The following is a 19,977-nucleotide window of genomic DNA, read 5'->3' on the forward strand; positions in this document are numbered from 1 at the left end:
TTTTGTCGTATAATTGTAGAGCTCGTCAAGATAAATCAAATGACTGCTCACAAGACGGATTTCAGAGTACACAAATAATTGTTAGCCACACGACACGGCTATCTTACTACCTTAAGATGGCGTCATACCGAGGTCAGACTACTGTTGCTAGATACATTGGTCTTTCCTTCCGTCCTTCTTTCTTTCTTTCTTATTCTGTTTACCCTCCAGGACGGTTTTTCCCTCGGACTCAGCGAGGGATCCAATCTCTACCGCCTCAAGGGCAGTGTCCTGGAGCGTGAGAATTTGGGTCGGGGATACAACTGGAAGGAGGGCCAGTACCTAGGCCCAGGCGGCCTCATCTGCTATGCTGAACAAGGGCCTTGTGGAGGGAAGGAAAGATTGGAAGAGACAGGCAAGGAAGAGGGAAGGAAGTGACCGTGGCCTTAAGTTAGGTACCATCCCGGCATTTACCTGGAGAAGAAGTGGGAAACCACGGAAAACCATTTCGACGATGGCTGAGGTGAGAATTGAACCCATCTCTACTCAGTTGACCTCCCGAGGCTGAGTGGACCCCGTTCCAGCCCTCGTACCACTTTTCAAATTTCGTGGCAGAGCCGAGAATTGAACCCGGGCCTCCGGGGGTGGCAGCTAATCACGCTAACCACTACACCACAGAAGAATATTGTCGTCGCACGTGTTATCTAGAAATTATTTCAATTTCAAAAATGAGTTCGAACCCCACTGTTGGCAACCCTTAAGATGATTTTCCGTGGTTTCCTATTTTAACACAAGACAAATGCTGGGGCTGTACCTTAATTAAGGCCATGATCGCTTGCTTCCCACTCCTATTCACAAATTATCACATCGTCGCCGTAAGACCTATTTGTGTCGGTGCGATGTAAAGCAAATTGTAAGAGAAGAAGAAGAAGAAGAAGAAGAAGAAGAAGAAGAAGAAGAAGAAGAAGAAGAAGAAGTTTGTAATATTCACCGGCCCAAGTACGATTCCGAAACTACAGACGCATTCTACATCAAAACTGAAAACTGGCTTCAAATTTGAAAGACATTATAATTTAACATTAAATGAATAACAAGTAAGCGGTAATGGTGATATTATGTTTGACAAAGATGCTGTCCTCTACTTCAGGAGAAAAATTCTGTAAAACAATACCTTTTGGATGAAATGTTCCTAAAATATATAAATGAGGTCTGTCTGTTAGGTCATCAGCCCAGAGGCTGGTTGGTTCCTCAAAAGGCACCACCAGAGGTAACGCCGTTATAGGGGTGCCGCAAACACCGACGACGGCACTAAAATAAGGCGTACTAAGCAAGATGAGGAGTGAGGTAGTTCGCCATTACTTTCCGTAATTGGCCAGAAAGTATAAAAATAATGATGGAAGACATTACATTAATTTAGCTCAGAAGCTAACGCTGCAATAATAATAATAATAATAATAATAATAATAATAATAATAATAATAATAATAATAATAATAATAATAATAATAATGTTATTTTCTTTATAAGCCACTAAATACTTTTACGGTTTTCGGAGACGCTGATGTGTCGGAATTTAGTCTCGCAGGAGTTCTTTTAACGTGCCTGTTAATCTACAGACTTGAGACTGACGTATTTTAGCATCTTCAAATACCACCGGACTGAGCCAGGATCTAACCTGCCAAGCTGGAGTCAGAAGGCCAGCCCTCGACCATCTGAGCCACTCATCCCGGTGGCTAACGCTCCATTTTTGTTTCGAAATATTTCAGTTGCCATAAAATATATAGTAATTGATGATTTGGATTGAATCCACCAGTACATCTCTACGAATGCGTACGTACCAATTCTCGCTCATCCGGACGATTCTTTTTTCAACTATGGAACAGTCTCTGAAATTGTTCCTTTCAATCTGAAAAGTCCATAATACGTAGAACTTCCGGGATTCATATTGCTGAGAGAATTTTATGTTATAATATTCTGCACAGGAGCCTCCGTGGCAGCACACCGGCCTCACCGTTGGGTTCTGTAGTTCAAATCCCGGTCACTCCATGTGAGACTTGTGCTGGACAAAGCGGAGGCGAGACAGGTTTTTCTCCGAGTACTCTGGTTTTCCCTGTCATCTTTCATTCCAGCAACATTCTCCAGTATAATTTCCTTTCATCCGTCAGTCATTAATCATTGCCCAGAGGAGTGCGACAGGCTTCGGCAACGCGCACTATCAACAACAAACAACAAACACCTCTTCGTATCATTCAAAACCTTTCTTAGCTAGCAGGTATTTTAGTCTATATTTAGCCTTGTGATATCGTGAGTTTACCAGTAACCCGTTACAAGGCCAGCTGCCGATTGCTTGAGAAGGGGTTTCTGACTCTTCCACGTCTGCAAAAGAGAGTCGACTCGCTGCTAACACCAGATATTCCACGAAGATCGGTATAATTCACTGCTGCTTCCCATTCTGAGGAAGAGAGTCCTTGTTCCAGTGAAATAATACTGTTGGCCTTTACGATTACCTGAAACTGTGCAACACCTATTCCCTGCCACTTACGACAGCTCCACTCTTGATTTTTTTCGAAGTTCTTGGCGCGTCTTTTTGGATACATGGGAAGGAAGTGGTTTCAAGTGACTATTGGCAAAAGCGCATTTCTTCGTCGAAGTCAACGAGTTTGTCCACCAACGGGTTCGTTAATGCTCTTAATCTCTGAGTGAGAGAGAAGCGTAGATGTTTTAACCAAAATTCCAAGTATTTTTTCACACTGCTCCTGATATTTTATGGCGAATGGGATTTATGTGATAATTTCTGAAACTAAAAGAAAAGTTCGTACATTCACACATCTATTAGGTCTATGTGGTCATCAGCCCAGAGGCTGGTTGGATCCTCAAACAGCACACCAAAGTTATAGGAAAACCGCAAAAACTAATGGTAGCGTTAAAATAAAGCGTACTAGGCAAGATGGGGAGTGAGGTAGTTTCCCATTGCTTTCCTCACTGGGTCAGACAGGGCGATTATAGCATGACTCAGTCTATGAGTAGAGGCATGATTTTTTCGCATTAACGATAAACGCGACAAAAAATATTTTGAAGCGATTTTGCGATATATTTACGAATCATATGTTTCTGGTTAAGAAAATATGGATATTATGTTCCAGATTTAAAGCGAATTAAAGCGATAAGGCCATTTTAGAGCGAAATTCAATTATTTCGCGATAAGCGCGATATTACAGCGAAATCTGTAGTAAATAACGACCTTGACATTTTGTTCCAACAAGTGTTACGGTGCACTGCAGAGCGAAACTGTTTGCGAGTGAAGGTTTATACGTTTCGGAAAGTTATATTCAATGTGTAAATTTTGTAATGTTCGTATCGAGTGGGAGAAAAAAGATACTGTCTCAAAACATTGTTTTAAAAATAAGGAACATTCAGAACGTAAATTTAGCACTCCAACAGTGAAACGGCAGGAAACAATAGAACTCTCATTAGATACGCAAAGGAAAGCTAAGAGTGAAAAAATAGAATTTATTCACGAAACAACAGCGACGCTACTCAAAGCCAACATCCCGCTGGAGAAGGTAGACGACCCTGCAGTCCGGAAATGGCTTCAAAAGTATGTACCAGGTATGTACAGTCTATCAATTAAACCTTCACAATCAACGATCAGTGATAGTAATGACACATTTAATGATTAATTTTAGAATGTCATTGAAGCGAAATTAAAGCGATACGCGAAATAACGCGAAAATTAGTATCCTTCTCGCGAAATCGTTCAAAAATTAATGCGAAAAAAATCATGCCTCTACCTATGAGCAACACGTTTCATAACACTCAGACGCACTGGTTATGCACCGAATGTCATTACCCAGCACCACTCATACCCAAGCAGCTTCCATATTGTCACAGCAATGGATGAAACTGGGACTTCGGTGAAAGCTGCACTTTGCTCTGGCCTGTTCCAAGTGATGGATGAAAAAGTACTGTATCCATCAAGAAATTACAGCAGGCAGAATCTAACAATTACTTTTTTTAATATCATTAAACTCAACTTGTAGTTCTAGTGGTTGAGAGCGGGCTCCGGTCTTGCCGTATGAGACTGCGTTCGCAGGCGCAAGCCGTTTCCTTGCAATCCCAACCACACACAAATAAAATAATAGTGTTTGTTGCAAAGGAACGTATCTCAAGCTTTCTTATCTCTGTTTTGAGAATACGGCACATGGCGAATTGGAAAATGAAAAGAAACCAGCAAAACTGAACAGCTCTTTTTTTGAAAAGCAAATGAATGATGTCCGAGTTGGACTTCATCGGTAATAATCCAAGTAGACTGGGCACGGGAATATAATACAGTATCTTTAGTTTACGTATTGCTATGACACTAACGGATGTTTTGCATTAGAGATTGTGTAGGCAACGAGATTTTCCTTCATGCGATAAAGCCACTACGCTGATTCTCAACCAATCGGTGGTTGACTGGAGGTGGAATTATCACAAAAACAATGGATAGGAATTAATTAGGAGATATTTTGAAAAGGATCTCCTCAATTAGTGACCCTCATACTGATGTTTTTGTTTTATTATGTGCTCGAAATATTGACCGTCAATAACAGTGCACATTATTTGCAGTCTTTTCTCGAGAGATGATGCCATCCTGCGCACGATACCAATCAGCACAATGATATATTTTAAAAACACAAACCTCTCTATCCCGTCCTTAATACCGGTAAGCACATCATAAGTACGCTGCAAACCGAAAATGACATGAGACTCCTAATACCATTTAAGAATATTTTTTAAAAAAAAAACAGAATACCGATATTGTCAATGCATTTGAATTTATTTCGGTATAACATCTTAGGTAAATAACCCTGTATATTTTTTATTCTGACGTGTGTAACTCATTTGCCGCTCACACTGAAATAACATACTTCAGAAATCGGAACTGTCGTATAGTTACACAAATGCAAGAATAGGCGTATGCCAATGTTCGTTTTCGAGTTTGTCGCCAAATCTAGTTGGCTAAATGACACGCATTTCAGTGTCCGCTAGTTAACACAGAAAATGTAAAAATAAAACAATAAAAACAGTCAGTTGACTACAATCTGTAATATAAAGTTAAGCCACAAAAGCTCAAACAAGTAGGCCCATGAAGTGCCACTCTCTCCCAAGAATATCCAAACCTCATACAACCCTGCGAAGAAACCAGCCGGTAAGGAGTTGCCTTGACATATATGAAAGGCGCTTAATAAGTTGGGATTCTTACAATATCGGTATACCCGCGCATACTCACAAACTTCAACATAACGTTTAGAAGATACATCGGAAGGAGAAATAGTTATAATGATCTGATTCCCTGCTAAATTAGGGGGGCCAGTTCTAGCATGCCTCGACCTATAAGAGACCTTCAGAACTTTTTCCAATAAGTATGTTGTCTCGTCCTGCCTCTTGACACGGGTTAACTGGATTAAGAGTCAGTATTCCTGCATATTTATATACCGTATTTAAAGTTTGTCTAGAAGCTGAGTTAAGAGTGTACCCTCAGTACGTGGATCAGGTAAAACCACTGCTGCCTGGGTCAATGATGACAGGGGTCTTCGTCGGCCGATTCGGATGGTAAGAGCAGAAACACGAGCCGCAGTGCATCAGATCACTCGCGAATTCATTGCTGAACAACAAAGAATTGTCAGCAACCATACCGTACAGAACCATCTCCTCGCATTCGGGATGATAAAAGTTCGCCCGGATAGATGAGTCGAGGTACCAAGTTGGTACGCACTGAAGATCCAGGGTACGAGTACGTCGCCAAACAATTAAGGCAACATACAGTGGCCACATAAAGTATTCGTACACCTATGGAAAGTGATGGAACATCATTACGACTTACGAAATGAAGTCAGATTTATAAACGGCATAACGACAGACATGAGATGTACACACTGAACATACGGATCGTTTAAAAATGTAACATGATCGGCACGATACTGTAAACAAACTGCAGATCTTACCGCCAAGAAAGTATTCGTACAGTGCGGATGTACGGTCTTTGTGAATGGTTAAATCAGTTGTCGCACAGGTTTACGCCCCTGTGTCTGCAGGAGGGGTTGTTATCTCTTCAGTCTTCACTGTGCTGTCGTTGCCGCAAGGTTATTTAGTATGGGGCGAAAGAAGACAGAACCTTCATTGAGTCAACGAGAACATATAGTGTTACTGTGTAAGCAAGGTAAAGGTTATCGTCAAACTGGGAAACAGCTCGGCATTAGCTTTACTACGGTGAGTTCAATAGTTAATAAATACAAGAACAGCGGAGAAACAGAAAACAAACCGAGATATGGTCGTCCAAAAGTACTGACAATACGGGAGTGACGCAATATTGTGCATTCGGCACGAAAGGAACCGTTCCGAAGTGCTATAGAACTCGCTTCAAGGTCCAACAAAACGGTGAGTGTGCAGACTATAAGGAATGTATTGCACAATGCGAACCTGCGCAGTAGATATCCATGAAAGAAGCCACTTAAATGTGAAAGAAATAGGCAGACGCGCCTAGAATTCGCGAAAGGGTATTGTGGAAAGACAATGAACTTTTGGAACACCATTATTTTTTCTGATGAAGCGAAGTTTACACAGTTTGGAACTGGTAGGAGTAGGAAGGTATGGGAGAAGCCAAACACCGAACGTGAAGCTCAATACATAATCTCCACGGTAAAACACGGAGGAGCGAGTGTTATGGTTTGGGCTGCATGGCTGCGAATGGAGTGGGAAATCTGGCATTTATTGATGGTGTTATGGATGCCAGGAAGTACATAGATGTGTTGCGCCATAATTTAAGCAGCAGTGCACCACAAGCTTAATTTGGAAGGAGTCTTCCACTTCCAACAGGACAATGATCCTGAGCACTGTGCCATGATAACCCGTGAATGGCTGTTGTACAATGCCCCAAGAAGACTTCTCACTCCACCTCAGAGTCCAGATCTCAATCCGATAGATAACCTGTGGGACCATTTAGGCAAAGAAGTACAAAAACGCCATCCTACTAGTAAAGAACATATTAAGGAGTTACTCTCAGATACACGGTCCAACATATTTGAAGAGTACACCAAATGTTTATTTAATTCAATGCCAAGACGTCTGGAACAGGTCATCAAAGCTAAAGGCGTGCATACAAAGTATTAAGACTGAGTTTGAACAAAGACTTCGGCAAGTGTTTGAATTATCTAGTAGTGTACGAATACTTTTTGTTGTGTTAAAAGACGAGTTTATTTGTTTATTATGTTGAACGCTGTAAATCTCATAGCAAATGTACAGCGAGGTGTCTTTTCGTTATGCATATGTTTCACTGGATGTGTTTATATTACTTCATGGTGCTTAAAATACAAGGTATACATTAAAATGTTGATGTACGGATACTTTCTGTGGCTACTGCAGCTCTCTTGACAGAAGGGTAGATTTCAGGTCGGTGGGTGGGTGGCGGTGGTGGTGGTGGTGGTGGTGGTGGTATCCTCGTATGGCGACTGTTCACATGGGATGAAAGGGGTCCCTAATACAGCTGCGAACATCCCTCACCGGCGAACGATTCAAGAGCCAGCTGTCAGATCATGTCCACCTATTTGTTCGCCTCCATCACCTTGAAGGAGACGTGTACCTGCAGCAAAAGAATGCACTGGCCCATCGCTCCTGAACTGTGGCCAATTCGTCAAATGAAACCTCCACGGGCAGGAGGACGCTTGCCTAGCTCAATCTTATTGAACACAACTGGTATAGTCGAGAGCAACGTGCTCACCCTGAACTCTCTTCTGACCAATCTCCGCGCATATTCAATGACATAAATTAAATAAAAAAATAAAATACATAAATAAATAAATAAATAAATAAATAAATAAATAAATAAATAAATAAATAAATAAATAAATAAATAAATAAATAAATAAACTTATGGGAGGCTGCGCAGTAGTCATAAACCCGGATGTGAGCTCACAGCTGCGCGCTCCTAACCGCACATCCAACTCGCCCGGTAGTATATATTTTTAGATTAACATAATTTAAAAAATACAATTCCGCGTTTGTTAAAATAAGTTCTTGCAGAATGTAGAATGATTTCTTTTTTTTTCACCTGGAATGAATTCAGCGAACCTCCAGTGGACATCCTGGAGAAATAAATTTAAATTAGTATAACTGAATCATATTTGGCTTAACCACACTAGGGCTACAGAAATTGGAATTCGGAAACCTTGCCTCAGTTGGTCGTGCAATATATCACAATTGCCATCTCCAGGTTCTTAGGTGTAACGGATCGTCATTGTGAAACATCGAGAAACGTTTTTCCACATCAAAGGATCTTAAAGGTTCATACTTGAAAAAAGTGGGATCTTACTCTTCAAAAACACTCCTTTCTCCTTTCAATATTTCACTTATTTTGCACAAAATAATTTGATAACCTTGATTTTTCAAGCACTAGATTAATTTTTCATTTCATTTCCTCTTTTTTCAGATATGGTTCATATATATGTATTAACTAGAGAAAAGATGTTTAAGACGTGATCTAAATAGGAAGAAGGCACCTGGAGTTGATGACATACACTCAGAAATACTGACTGATGTAGAAGAAACCAGCAATGGAGTGGTTATTCCATTTAGTGTGTAAATATGTATGGTAAATAAAAATGTAAACAGACTGTAGGATGGGTTTAAAGCTATTATTGGGGAATGTGGAAAAAGGTTTGTACCTTTAAAGGTCATAAGGAATGGCAAAGACCCGCTATATTATAATAGAGAAGTAAAGAGGCTAAGAAGGATGTGCAGGTTGGAAAGAAATTGAGTTAGAAATGGTTGTGGAAGTAAGTAGAAATTGAAAGAACTTGCTAGGAAAATGGATCTAGCGAAGAAATCAGCTAAGGATAACATGATGTCAAGCATAATTCGCACTTATACACATTTTAGTGAAAAATGGAAGCGTATTTATAGGTTCCTTAAGGCAGAAACAGATTCCAAGAAGGATATTCCAGGATCATTAATGAATAAGAGAAGTGTAGGCCTATATGCGATGACTTACAGAAGCCAGAAGTATTCAGTCAGCAGTATGTAAAGATAGTTAGTTATAAGGATAATGTGCAGATAGAGGACGTGACTAATATTAACGAAGTATTGAAATTTACCTACGATAACAAAGACATTTACAATAAGATACGAAAGTTGAAAACTAGAAAAGCAGCTGGAATTGATAAGATTTCTAGGAATACAATAAAGGCTATGGGTTGGGATATACTGCTACTGTATATCTAAAAAACTTATTACTGTTTTCATGAAGGAGTTACCTCAAATGAATGGAGAGTTGCTATAGTAGACCCTGTGTATAATGGAAAGGGTGATAAACATAAAGCCAAAAAATACAGGCTAGTCAGTTTGACATGTGTTGCATGTAAGCTTCGGGAAAGCATTCTTTCTGGTTATATTAGACATGTTTGCGAAATTAATAATTGGTTCAATAGAAGGCAGTTTGTGTTTAGGTTTGTGAGGCTCAACTTGTGGGATTCCAGAAGAATGTGGTGGATGTTTTGGTTTCGGGAGGTCAAATGGACTGTATCGCGATTGACCTATCTAAGCCGTTTGATAGGATAGACCAGGTGAGACTACTGGCAAAAAATGAGTGTCATTGGACTAGACAGAAGAGTGACTGAATTAGCTGGCTATATATCTAGAAAATAGAACTCAGAGAATTAGGGTAGGTGAACATTATCTAATCCTGTAATCATTAAGAGGTGATTCCTCAAGGCGTATTACTGAACCCTTATGTTTTCATATATAAACATGATATAAGTAAACTGTATAAAAATATAACATGGAATCAGTGATAAGCCTCTTTGCGGATGATGTTATACTATATAGAGTAATAAATAAGTTAAAAAATTGTGAGCGACTGCAGAAAGACCTCGACTAACTTGTGGGAAGGACATCGGGCAATATGGTAAAAAAAATGAAATGTCGTATGGCTTTTAGTGCCGGGAGATCCCAAGACGGGTTCGGCGACCTGCGCGTCGTGATGAGGATTAAATGATGATGAAGACAACACATAAACCCAGCCCCCGCGCCAATAATGGTTAAAATTTCCGACCCTGCCGGGAATCGAACCCGGGACCCCTGTGACCAAAGGTCAGCACGCTAACCCTTTAGCCATGGAGCCGTACTAGGCAATATGGTGATAAACGTGTCGAAAAGTCAGGTTGTGAGTTTCACAAATAATGTACCTGTCACTTTACTGACAAAGCTATACTATCTGTAACGCAATTATTCGGTCGCTTTAATAAAAGTATGCACTGTACTGTCCCTATCACGAACCATAGGCTCATGGGACCTTTTGCAACCAATAAGCAAATAAAAATAAATAAATAAATAAATAAATAAATAAATAAATAAATAAATAAATAAATAAATAAATAAATAAATATGAAGATCAATTTGGAATTAAAGAGAACAAACTGGGGCATATATTTGTTTTTTAGGAAGAGGAGTTAGAGATTGGAATAATTTACTAAGGGGAATGTTCCATAAATCTCCAGCTTCTTTGAAATTATTTAAGAAAAGACTAGGTAAAAAACAGACAGGGAATCTGCCACCTGGGCGACTGCCCTAAATGCAGATTAGTGGTGATTCATTGATACAGGAGAAGTATCACCCGATTTTAGACAGAATATTGTTATACCTTTTCCCAAGAAAGCAGGTTCTAACAAGTGTGAAAACTACCGCACATTAGGCTAGTATCTCGCGCTTGCAAAATTTTAACACGTATTATTTACAGAAGAATGGAAAGATAAAGCTGAGTTGAGAGAAGATCAGTTTGGCTTCAGGAAAAATGCAGGAACACGGGAAGCAATCCGGATTTTTAGATTCTGAAGATGATTGGGATCAGATGCAGAAAGAGAACATCTCTAATCTGTACAAAAGTCAGTCTGCAGTGATAAGAATCGAAGACTATGGAAAAGAAGCAGCAATCCAGAAAGGAGTGAGGCAAGGCCAGTTTGTCTCCTCTCATTTTCAGTATTTATATAGAACAGGTCAGTAGCGGCGACTGGGAATTAGAAGTGGGGGGAGGGGGGAGGACATAGGCATTCATAGACAACAAGAAGTACCGGGATCTGAGGGGTATAATGGGGGGTAGACAACCAAATCGAAACAAATAGCTACACAATGGTAAGCTTTTGATGTTTTCTGAGCGAATTTCGACAGAGAAGTAAAGGAGGCTGACCGTTTACCAACTTAACTGCGGTAATAATAGATTTTTGAGATTATGATTCAATACTGTATTATACAATGAAACTTTCACCAAAGGAACCATTACACATGTATTACAATTACATAGAAGTACGGCGTGATTATACAATAAAAAATAAGCCATTTGTTATTTGACTACACACTAAGAAAATAACAGACAATGCGCACGGCAATCGGGTGAATCATACACCTCACTGTCCATGAACTTGCCGAAAAATATACCCCTGCTTCCCTTCCTCGCACCACATGCTAGAACTGCGATTAGCCGCTTACTATTATCCGTGTCTCACGAGAAGTCGCGGCAGCTTGCAGGTATATACGGCATGAGTAACAGATATTACACTAAGCTACAAACATTAGTCGTGATAAACAGGACGAGCTCTCTGAAAGAGATGCGTGTTCTTTATTAATAATGTTATTTGCTTTACGTCCCACTAACTACTTTTACTGTTTTCGGAGACGCCGAGGTGTCGGAATTTAGTTCCGCAAGAGTTCTATTACGTGCCAGTAAATCTACCGACACGAGGCTGACGTATTTGAGCATCATCAAATACTACCGGACTGAGCCAGGATCGAACCTGCCAAGTCGGGGTCAGAAGGCCAGCGCCTCAACCGTCTGAACCACTCAGCCCGGCCGTATTCATTATGAAACTGTTCATTATGCAGTACTTACAGTAAATGCATAACTAAAGCACGATTGCACTACAAATTTGAAACTTTACAATAATCACCTCGGACGGAACCGATGTTTATTGTCAGACCTTGAAACTTGATATTGGCGCTTGCGCAGCAGCCATGCTTCCCCTCCGCACCCCTTACCCCGCATGCACGTGACTTCTCGCCAGACCACCACAGTATCTGGTAGTACAAACCTGCGCGAAGCTCCGATCTTGGAGGGAAAAGGAAGGAAGATAGTGGACGGGGTAGCTACTGCTGAGCTATTGGGAGCGAAATGAAGCCTTGTCACACTACAGTAACGCAGTCACCAGGAGCCGATGTGAGCAACTATGCACTAGTCCTAATATTTAAAAAAGCGTTCTGACAGCTAACAGAATGAGGGCCCATTTACTGTCTGCCTCGCTGCACAGAATGAAGTAAGGGTATGGTTGCCATGGAAACGGGGGCGGTCCTACTGCGGTCGCCATGGAGACGAGCCTACTGTCAACTTGGAGTTGCTTGTATTTGCTAGACCTTTCATTTTACCCCTACCAAAGCCACATCAAGAAACAGGCTTACGAAAAAATGGTCAAATAACTGGGCAACAACTCAGCTAATCAAAAACAAGCAACCAGAAACACATCCCATAGAAAGCATGGTTCAGTCTACTATCTCTAACTCGCCAACATATTATCATCTCAATTATCATAATGAGACTATTGGACACGCGTCTTACCCCACAAACCCCAGTCATCTGTTCAGAATCAAAGTTGTAGATTCCTAAAATTGTTCCTCTGGTTCCAATCAAGAAGCAGACCTCATCATACAATTTTAGAATGCACAGATACACATCATAAGTAATCTATTTCTATCAAACGCTTATAAAGCTGAAAGTTTCACTTCTCACGCCTGTTTCGTCGTTGTTTAAGCAGCTATGGCATCCATAGATATCAAGCAATAGCCAAATTTTTAAGTGAAGCCATTTAACATTGTGATACATTTGTTCTATAGTCTCTATTTAAAATATCCTCATGCAACCCAAGTTCCAATACCATGGCTTTCTGTCACCAAGTAGACACAATGCCATGTCAGCCCCATGTTGTAAAAATGTTGCTCCTTGACCTTCCTCTTTTAATAAATGTACAGAGCTGGCAGCATGGTCTTACAGACCGAATGCCAAAATGTTAATATCTTTTAACTTTCACTTCTCAGCAATGACACTAAGGAAGCTCCTCCCTCCTGCTCTAGCTGTCAGAACGCTTTTGTTAATATTAGAACTATAGCGAAGGTGTTTTTTTTAACAATTTGCTAATAATGTAATTTGCTTTTCGTCCCACTAACTACTTTTAGCGTGGGTGTTTTTTTTTTTGTTTTTGTTTTTTTTGCTAGTGGTTTTACGTCGCACCGACACAGATAGGTCTTATGGTGACGATGGGATAGGATAGGTCTAGGAGTTGGAAGGAAGCGGCCGTGGCCCTAATTAAGGTACAGTCCCAGCATTTTCCTGGTGTGAAAATGGGATACCACGGAAAACCATCTTCAGGGCTGCCGACAGTGGGATTTGAACCCACTATCTCCCGGATGCAAGCTCACAGCTGCGCGTCCTTAACCACACGACCAACTCTCCCGGTTTTTACGGTTTTTGGAGACGCCAAGGTGCCGGAATTGTGTCCCGCAGGAGTTCTTTTACGTGCCAGTAAATCTATCGGCACGAGGCCGACGTATTTAAGCACCTTCAAGTACCACTGGACTGAGCCAGGATCGAACCTGCCAAGTTGGGTTCAGAAGGCCAGCGCCTCAACCGTCTGAGCCACTCAGCCCGGCTACAATTTGCTTTACGTTGCACTGACACAGATAGGTCTTACGGCGACGATGAAATAGGTAAGGCTTTAGGGGTGGGAAGGAAGCGGCCTTGGACTTAATTAAGGTACAGTCCCAGCAGTTGCCTGGTATAAAATGGGAAACCACGGAAAACCATCACCAGGGTTTCCGACAGCGGGGTTCGAACCCACTATTTCCCAGGTGCAAGCTCACAGCTGCAGGGCCCTAACCGTACGGCCAACTCGCCCGGTCTATAGCGAAGTGAACGTTCCTCTCCTCTTGGGCATGTTGCAGGACATGGACTTGCCCACATGCAAAACTAATTTAGTGCGTAATTAAGGTTTTATGGCTGTCATCAATCTTCTACACGTTGCTGCACTAGGAATCAAAATCGAGAGAGAGGAGATCAATATTGTTATTTTATCTGAATCTGCAGAAGATTTGGAAAATTGCTGAATGGTATCGAAACAGTCTTGGGGAAGGGACACGAGATTAAAATACATAAATCAAAACAAAAGTAATGGAATGCAGTCGAACGAAGTCAGGTGATGCAGGAAATATTAAATTAGGAAATGAAGTATTAAAGGAAGTACTCGTAGATGAATATTTTGACTTGGGTAGTAGAATAACTAATTGTGGCAGGAGTAAGGAGGGCGTAAAATCCAGACAAGCACAAGCAAAGAAGGTCTTTCTTGAGAAAATATGTTTGCTCACTTCGAACATTGATATAGGAATTAGAAAGACGTGTTTTAAGACATTCATCTGGAGCGTTGCATTGCATGGAAGTGAAACAATGGACGATTAGCTCAGAATGTAAGAGAATAGAAGTTTTCGACATGTTGTGTTACAGAGGAATGCTAAAGGTGATATGGCTAGATCGAATAATGAATAATGCGAGGAGAGCGATTTGGTAAAATTTGACCAGAAGATGGGGTAGAATGATAGAACACATCTTACGACACTCAGGACTTGTCCAGTTAGTCTTTGAGGGAGAAACGGCAGGGGTAGACCAAGGTATGAATATGCGAAACAAATTTGAGTAGATGTAGGATGTAGTAGTTATGTAGAAATGAAAAGGTTAGCGCAGGATAGGGTGGTATGGAAAGCTGCATCAAACCACTCTCTTGACTGATGACCCACAACGTGCATAAGAGTAAGTCACTCAGATGTACAAAACTTTGTTTAAGATCTCGCTATATTGTGTGGTATCAGTCATAATGCCCATTGTACAGTTTACAAACACAATCGAAGTCTGCCTCATGCAAGTGTTTGGTCACGCAGTTTTGTAGTGGAAGCTGTGTACTGCAAAGCGCGTCACAATGTGTCTCAGTTTATAGTTTGTTTGCTTCCAGTCTGTTGTGTAGAATTCGCTCTATATTTCTCTTCTCTTTCGTTATCTATCGTCCAAAAGTTTCGTTAGTTATGAATAGATGGCTGGATGTGCGCTCATGTTCATAAAAACACGAACACCTTGAAAGACTAGAGATAGGAAGTTCATATTCGCAGGACATGTGCATTAGTGTGTTCTGAAGAAATGATTAGCATTGGACCATGTCGGCCCTCAGGTTCAAGGTCCACATCGATATCTCGGCGCACCACCACCGACTGGTAAAATGTGCCTGTGGCTCTCGTTGTCGCTATAAACCGAAGGTAATGGATCGGTGTAACTTGAGCAGACGTGCAGGATTCCTCGCAGATATATGCGAGAACCGTACCGTCAAATGAGTGAGTTTGAAAGAGGGCACATTATTGGCATGAGAGAACGTGATGCATCCATCCGGGAAATTGCTGCTCGTGTGGGACGAAGTGAGTCGGCAGTGCAACGGATTTGTACAGAATGGTTCACAGAAAACCGTAGAACACGACGAGATGGGTCTGGTCGCATCCCCCAGACCACTCCCATAGAAGATCAACACTTTATCCGAATGGCATTGCAGAACAGACCTGCGTCCTCCTCGGCTCTGGCGCAACAGTGTAACACATCGTACACTATCAGGAGTGACAATACGTCGCCGTTTATTACGGTCAGGGTTACCGGCGCGTCGTCCACTTCACCGCCTACCTTTGACTAATGTTCATAAACTTGTTAGACTGCAATGGTGTGTGGAACGACGTCACTGGGGACAGGAATGGCAGCAGATAGTGTTTTCGGACGAATCCAGGTTTTGTTTGTTTGAAAATGATGGCCGCATTTTTGTTCGCTGCAAGACAGGGGGAGAGGCATCACATTGACTGCATTGGCACAAGACACCGCGCCAACTCAAGGCCTTATGGTGTGGGGTGCTATTGGGTACAACCACAAATCACAGTTTGTGTTGCTGAATGTTCTTGATGGCAGGCATAGCTTTTATTGCTGTTACAGATCTTTCTTTCACATTTGCCTTGAAGGAATTATTCCTTGTTCGTAAAGTGATGCCTATGTATAAGTACGGTATTTAACGGTGTTAATTAATTTCAGAGTGTGGTCCTGATATGTTATACCTAGTGTCCTGAGTTGCTATTCTTCCTCCCCGTTTGAAGATCAACGGTACGGTTTCCCTTTCTTTTTTTTTTTTTTGAAAGGTGTAAGTCCGCCTCTGTGGTGTAGTGGTTAGCGTGATTAGCTGCCACCCCCGGAGGTCCGGGTTCGATTCCCGGCTCTGCCACGAAATTTGAAAAGTGGTAAGAGGGCTGGACCGGGGTCCACTCAGCCTCGGGAGGTCAACTGAGTAGAGGTGGGTTCGATTCCCACCTCAGCCATCCTGGAAGTGGTTTTCCGTGGTTTCCCACTTCTCCTCCAGGCGAATGCCGGGATGGTACCTAACTTAAGGCCACGGCCGCTTCCTTCCCTCTTCCTTGCCTATCCCTTCCTACCTTCCCATCCCTTCACAAGGCCCCTGTTCAGCATAGCAGGTGAGGCCGCCTTGGGTGAGGTACTGGTCATACTCCCCAGTTGTATCCCCCGACCAAGAGTCTGAAGCTCCAGGACACTGCCCTTGAGGCGGTAGAAGTGGGATCCCTCGCTAAGTCCGAGGGAAAAACCGAACCTGGAGGGTAAACAGATGATGATGATGATGAAAGGTGTAAAATAATTGCTAAATGTAATTATTCAAAACATACAAAAAAAATTGGTATTGTAGGAAACAAGAAGTATTAGTCAAAACTTACTGCCCCCACTATGGATAGTCTCTCGAATTCATTTTTTCGCGATCACTTGAAAAAATATGTCATGGACATTTCAAAACGCTTTAAAATTTGCGGAAGCCTGCGTAATCAAACTGTCCAATGTAATAAAGATCAATCTTAGCCTAAGTTACAACTTAAAAGTTTAAGATCTCTCCATAGTTTTCTATTAACCTATGAATGTTTTTGTAGTGTTCTGTCTATTACGATATGATTGACAGTTCATATTGACTTAAACTGTGCTACTGGTTTTCGCAATGTTCCTCCTGACGACCATTATGTACGGTAATAATAATAATAATAATAATAATAATAATAATAATAATAATAATAATAATAACAATAACAGTTCGCAGAATTAAACCTATATTTACACAGTTTTAACTGGGAATTAATTAGGTCTCTAGAGCGCTTTCTGCCGCTTGCTGCGCGGTCGTTTTAAGCAAGTGACTCCCTAGACAATTTTACTTGATCTTAAACAAGTTGAAAACTCTCAAACAAGGAAATTCATTACTGTTATCAAATTAATGAAAGTCGGTCTAACTGCGTGAATTAGGTACAGTATTGGAATAATATTTCGTAACCTGCAATCAGGCATTGCTTTCCTAATAAATATGTCACTCAACTTGATCATTCTTAGATAGCGGTAAATCATTTTATACAGTTTATTACAAAATAACGCCGTATTCGTTATTATAAACCGCTTCTCGAACACCCGAGGGCAGTGAATAATGTGCAAAAGAAGAACATAATCGAGCCTACAAATGTTACTTGTAACCTGATCATTTGTGTGTTTTACACCTGTTGCAAAACAAAAAAGAAACAACATTATTGCTGATGGAATTATTTCCCACATATGAATACCATATAAGGAGGAATGGACATTTTCTCCGGTTACTTATGCACATTGTGCGAAATTCTACGTAATAACTCCCTCCGTTTATTTGCGGTAGACTGTGTGCAACGGTTTACATGATATGCGACTTTCAAAGCTGCTCGAAGTGTTTAAAAGGTCGAGCCTTTCGATTAAGCGGTAGCCTTGCCAGGTCTTGAAGTAGCAAACTAGCTATACGGATTTACCTGGGTTGTGACAGGATTCGCGGATGTATATCTATAATTATCTTTTGATAATTTATGCATACAAATTACATTTTTCAATGTACATACAAAGTCATTCATCCATCATGATCCGCTTAACTAATTGAAGGAGACGGTAGGAATGAGAAGAGGTTATCTACCTGCTCTAATTTCTCAGGAGTGTTGGGTTCCGCAATCCTGTCACTGTTCAGCGTCTGTAGTGACATCAAATCAAGATGGCGCTGTTGTGTGTAGGGTATTCTCTGATGTGGAAACAAACACTGTAGGGAATATAACAAACGTGTTACGTATACCGAGAATGAGTAGGTGCAGGGGTTCATAATAGTTTTATCATGTTTCAGAGTAGCATTTAACTTTTGTTAGTGATTTTTTTCGTTAAAACATTTTATTTTAATAGATCTAGATTTCCACCTGAGGAATGTATATATTATAGCCGACGTGTGATGTTTTTTTTGTTTAAATATTTACCATCGAGAAGCAATTGTGAAAATGTTTTGTTTGTGTGTGATTTGGATGATGCCAGGAGAAGTTGTCCTTTGATATGACTAGCCGTGTGTAAACATTCCCCATCAAAACAACAACATTTACTCCAGCTGTGCAAAATTAAGGTCTCTTTTGCTCTAGAGGAAAGTATAGTGGAAGTATGGCCTTCAATGAGGTGAGCATTGCTAGCTTATTTTTATTTTACTGTCTTATGGCTAGTAAACATATATTTAAGTTACTGCCTTATGAAGCAGAAGTTCAGCACTTCTGTTGCACTAACAAGATTCCATCAGTATCATTGTAATAGGATGCCTACCTTGGTGTGTGAGGCAGGTGGTTTTAAAATACTAGGTATCTTTTTTTAAATTTTTATTTATTTGTGAATGGTTTAGAATTGGCACTTCAGTTTCCTTATCTGATCATTAGCCTACTGGGAAATGTTACGAATAGGGTGTTTCAAAGTTTGGGGAATTGAATGTAAGCCTTTGACATCTGTTTACATTGTAATCTCAGAATGCAAAACACGTTAGTTTGGTCGTTGTCATTGCAATAGTCATCCTTATAGTTGTCTGGTTAGTTTTAAACTCTATTGTTGCAACATCTTTCCATTAAGTTTAAGGAATTTTCTTTATGAAAGATTCTTGAGCCTTTTAAACATTGTGTATTTTTTGGAAGGATATAAATAGAGCATTCAGTTTTATTGCTCTTAAAACTGTATTGTTATGCTGACATGTCACTTGTATTGTTTTGAGATCAACAGTCATTTTAAGGAACATCCCATTTTTTCTTTCATTCCATAGGTTGTAAGTTATGTTCTCTTAAGTTTTTAAATAAATTCTTATTTTCAGATTTTATCACACTACACTATGGCATGGAACCATAATTTTTCTCGGTAGGAGTTATCTATTGAATGATTTAATGAAAGTAACTATTTCATTTTTCATCACTTTCTTAATTATATGGCTTAATGTATTTACTATCAACATTCATTTATTTACAAGCCAATTTAGTTTTGGAGATCTTTTTATAAGAATGAATAAGAAAATTTTATACTAGCCTATTACAATGTTGATACCTTGGAAATCTTTTCAACAAGAACTGTTCAGAAACTGTTACACTTATTATTAAGGTAAAGCACACAAATGTGTATCAATTGATTCAGTTTTTCATTCCTTTTTTATTATAGCCCATCAAGGACTTTGTTTTGGGCAGCTTGTGACGTGGTATAATTCTCAGTTACTATAGCAGAGTTTACATAAGCATTTTGAACAAGGCTTATGGAAACTAGCTTTTGTGCACATCTTGTGATGAAATCCATGCATTGATGGCCGAGCTAGTGCACTCTGTATGTTGTTGTTCGGTTTGGCCCAGTTACGGTTTATGATTGCATCAGTAAAGGAAAATTTTGAGGGAATTTCCAATTTCTTTTCTCGCCTGTATTTGAGGAGTTCGATCTCATGGGGAAGTGGGGGTGAGGGTGGATGGCAGGTGTCTGTTCAGTTGCAGGTCTTCTGTTATGAATGTTTCTTTCTT

General features: G+C 40.5%; 1 protein-coding gene across 1 annotated transcript in view; it reads left to right on the forward strand.

Moving 5' to 3' along the window:
• The first annotated feature begins 18,183 nt into the window (after positions 1-18,183).
• GckIII (Germinal centre kinase III) overlaps positions 18,184-19,977 on the forward strand; it is a 488,327-nt gene continuing 486,533 nt past the window's right edge. The window contains exon 1 of the mRNA XM_067151485.2: positions 18,184-18,619. Coding sequence (XP_067007586.1) covers positions 18,605-18,619 — 15 coding nt within the window. The 5' untranslated portion in view covers positions 18,184-18,604. The remainder of the gene's footprint in view (positions 18,620-19,977) is intronic.

The sequence above is a fragment of the Anabrus simplex genome, chromosome 7 (assembly GCF_040414725.1).
Source record: "Anabrus simplex isolate iqAnaSimp1 chromosome 7, ASM4041472v1, whole genome shotgun sequence".
Lineage (NCBI taxonomy): Eukaryota > Metazoa > Arthropoda > Insecta > Orthoptera > Tettigoniidae > Anabrus > Anabrus simplex.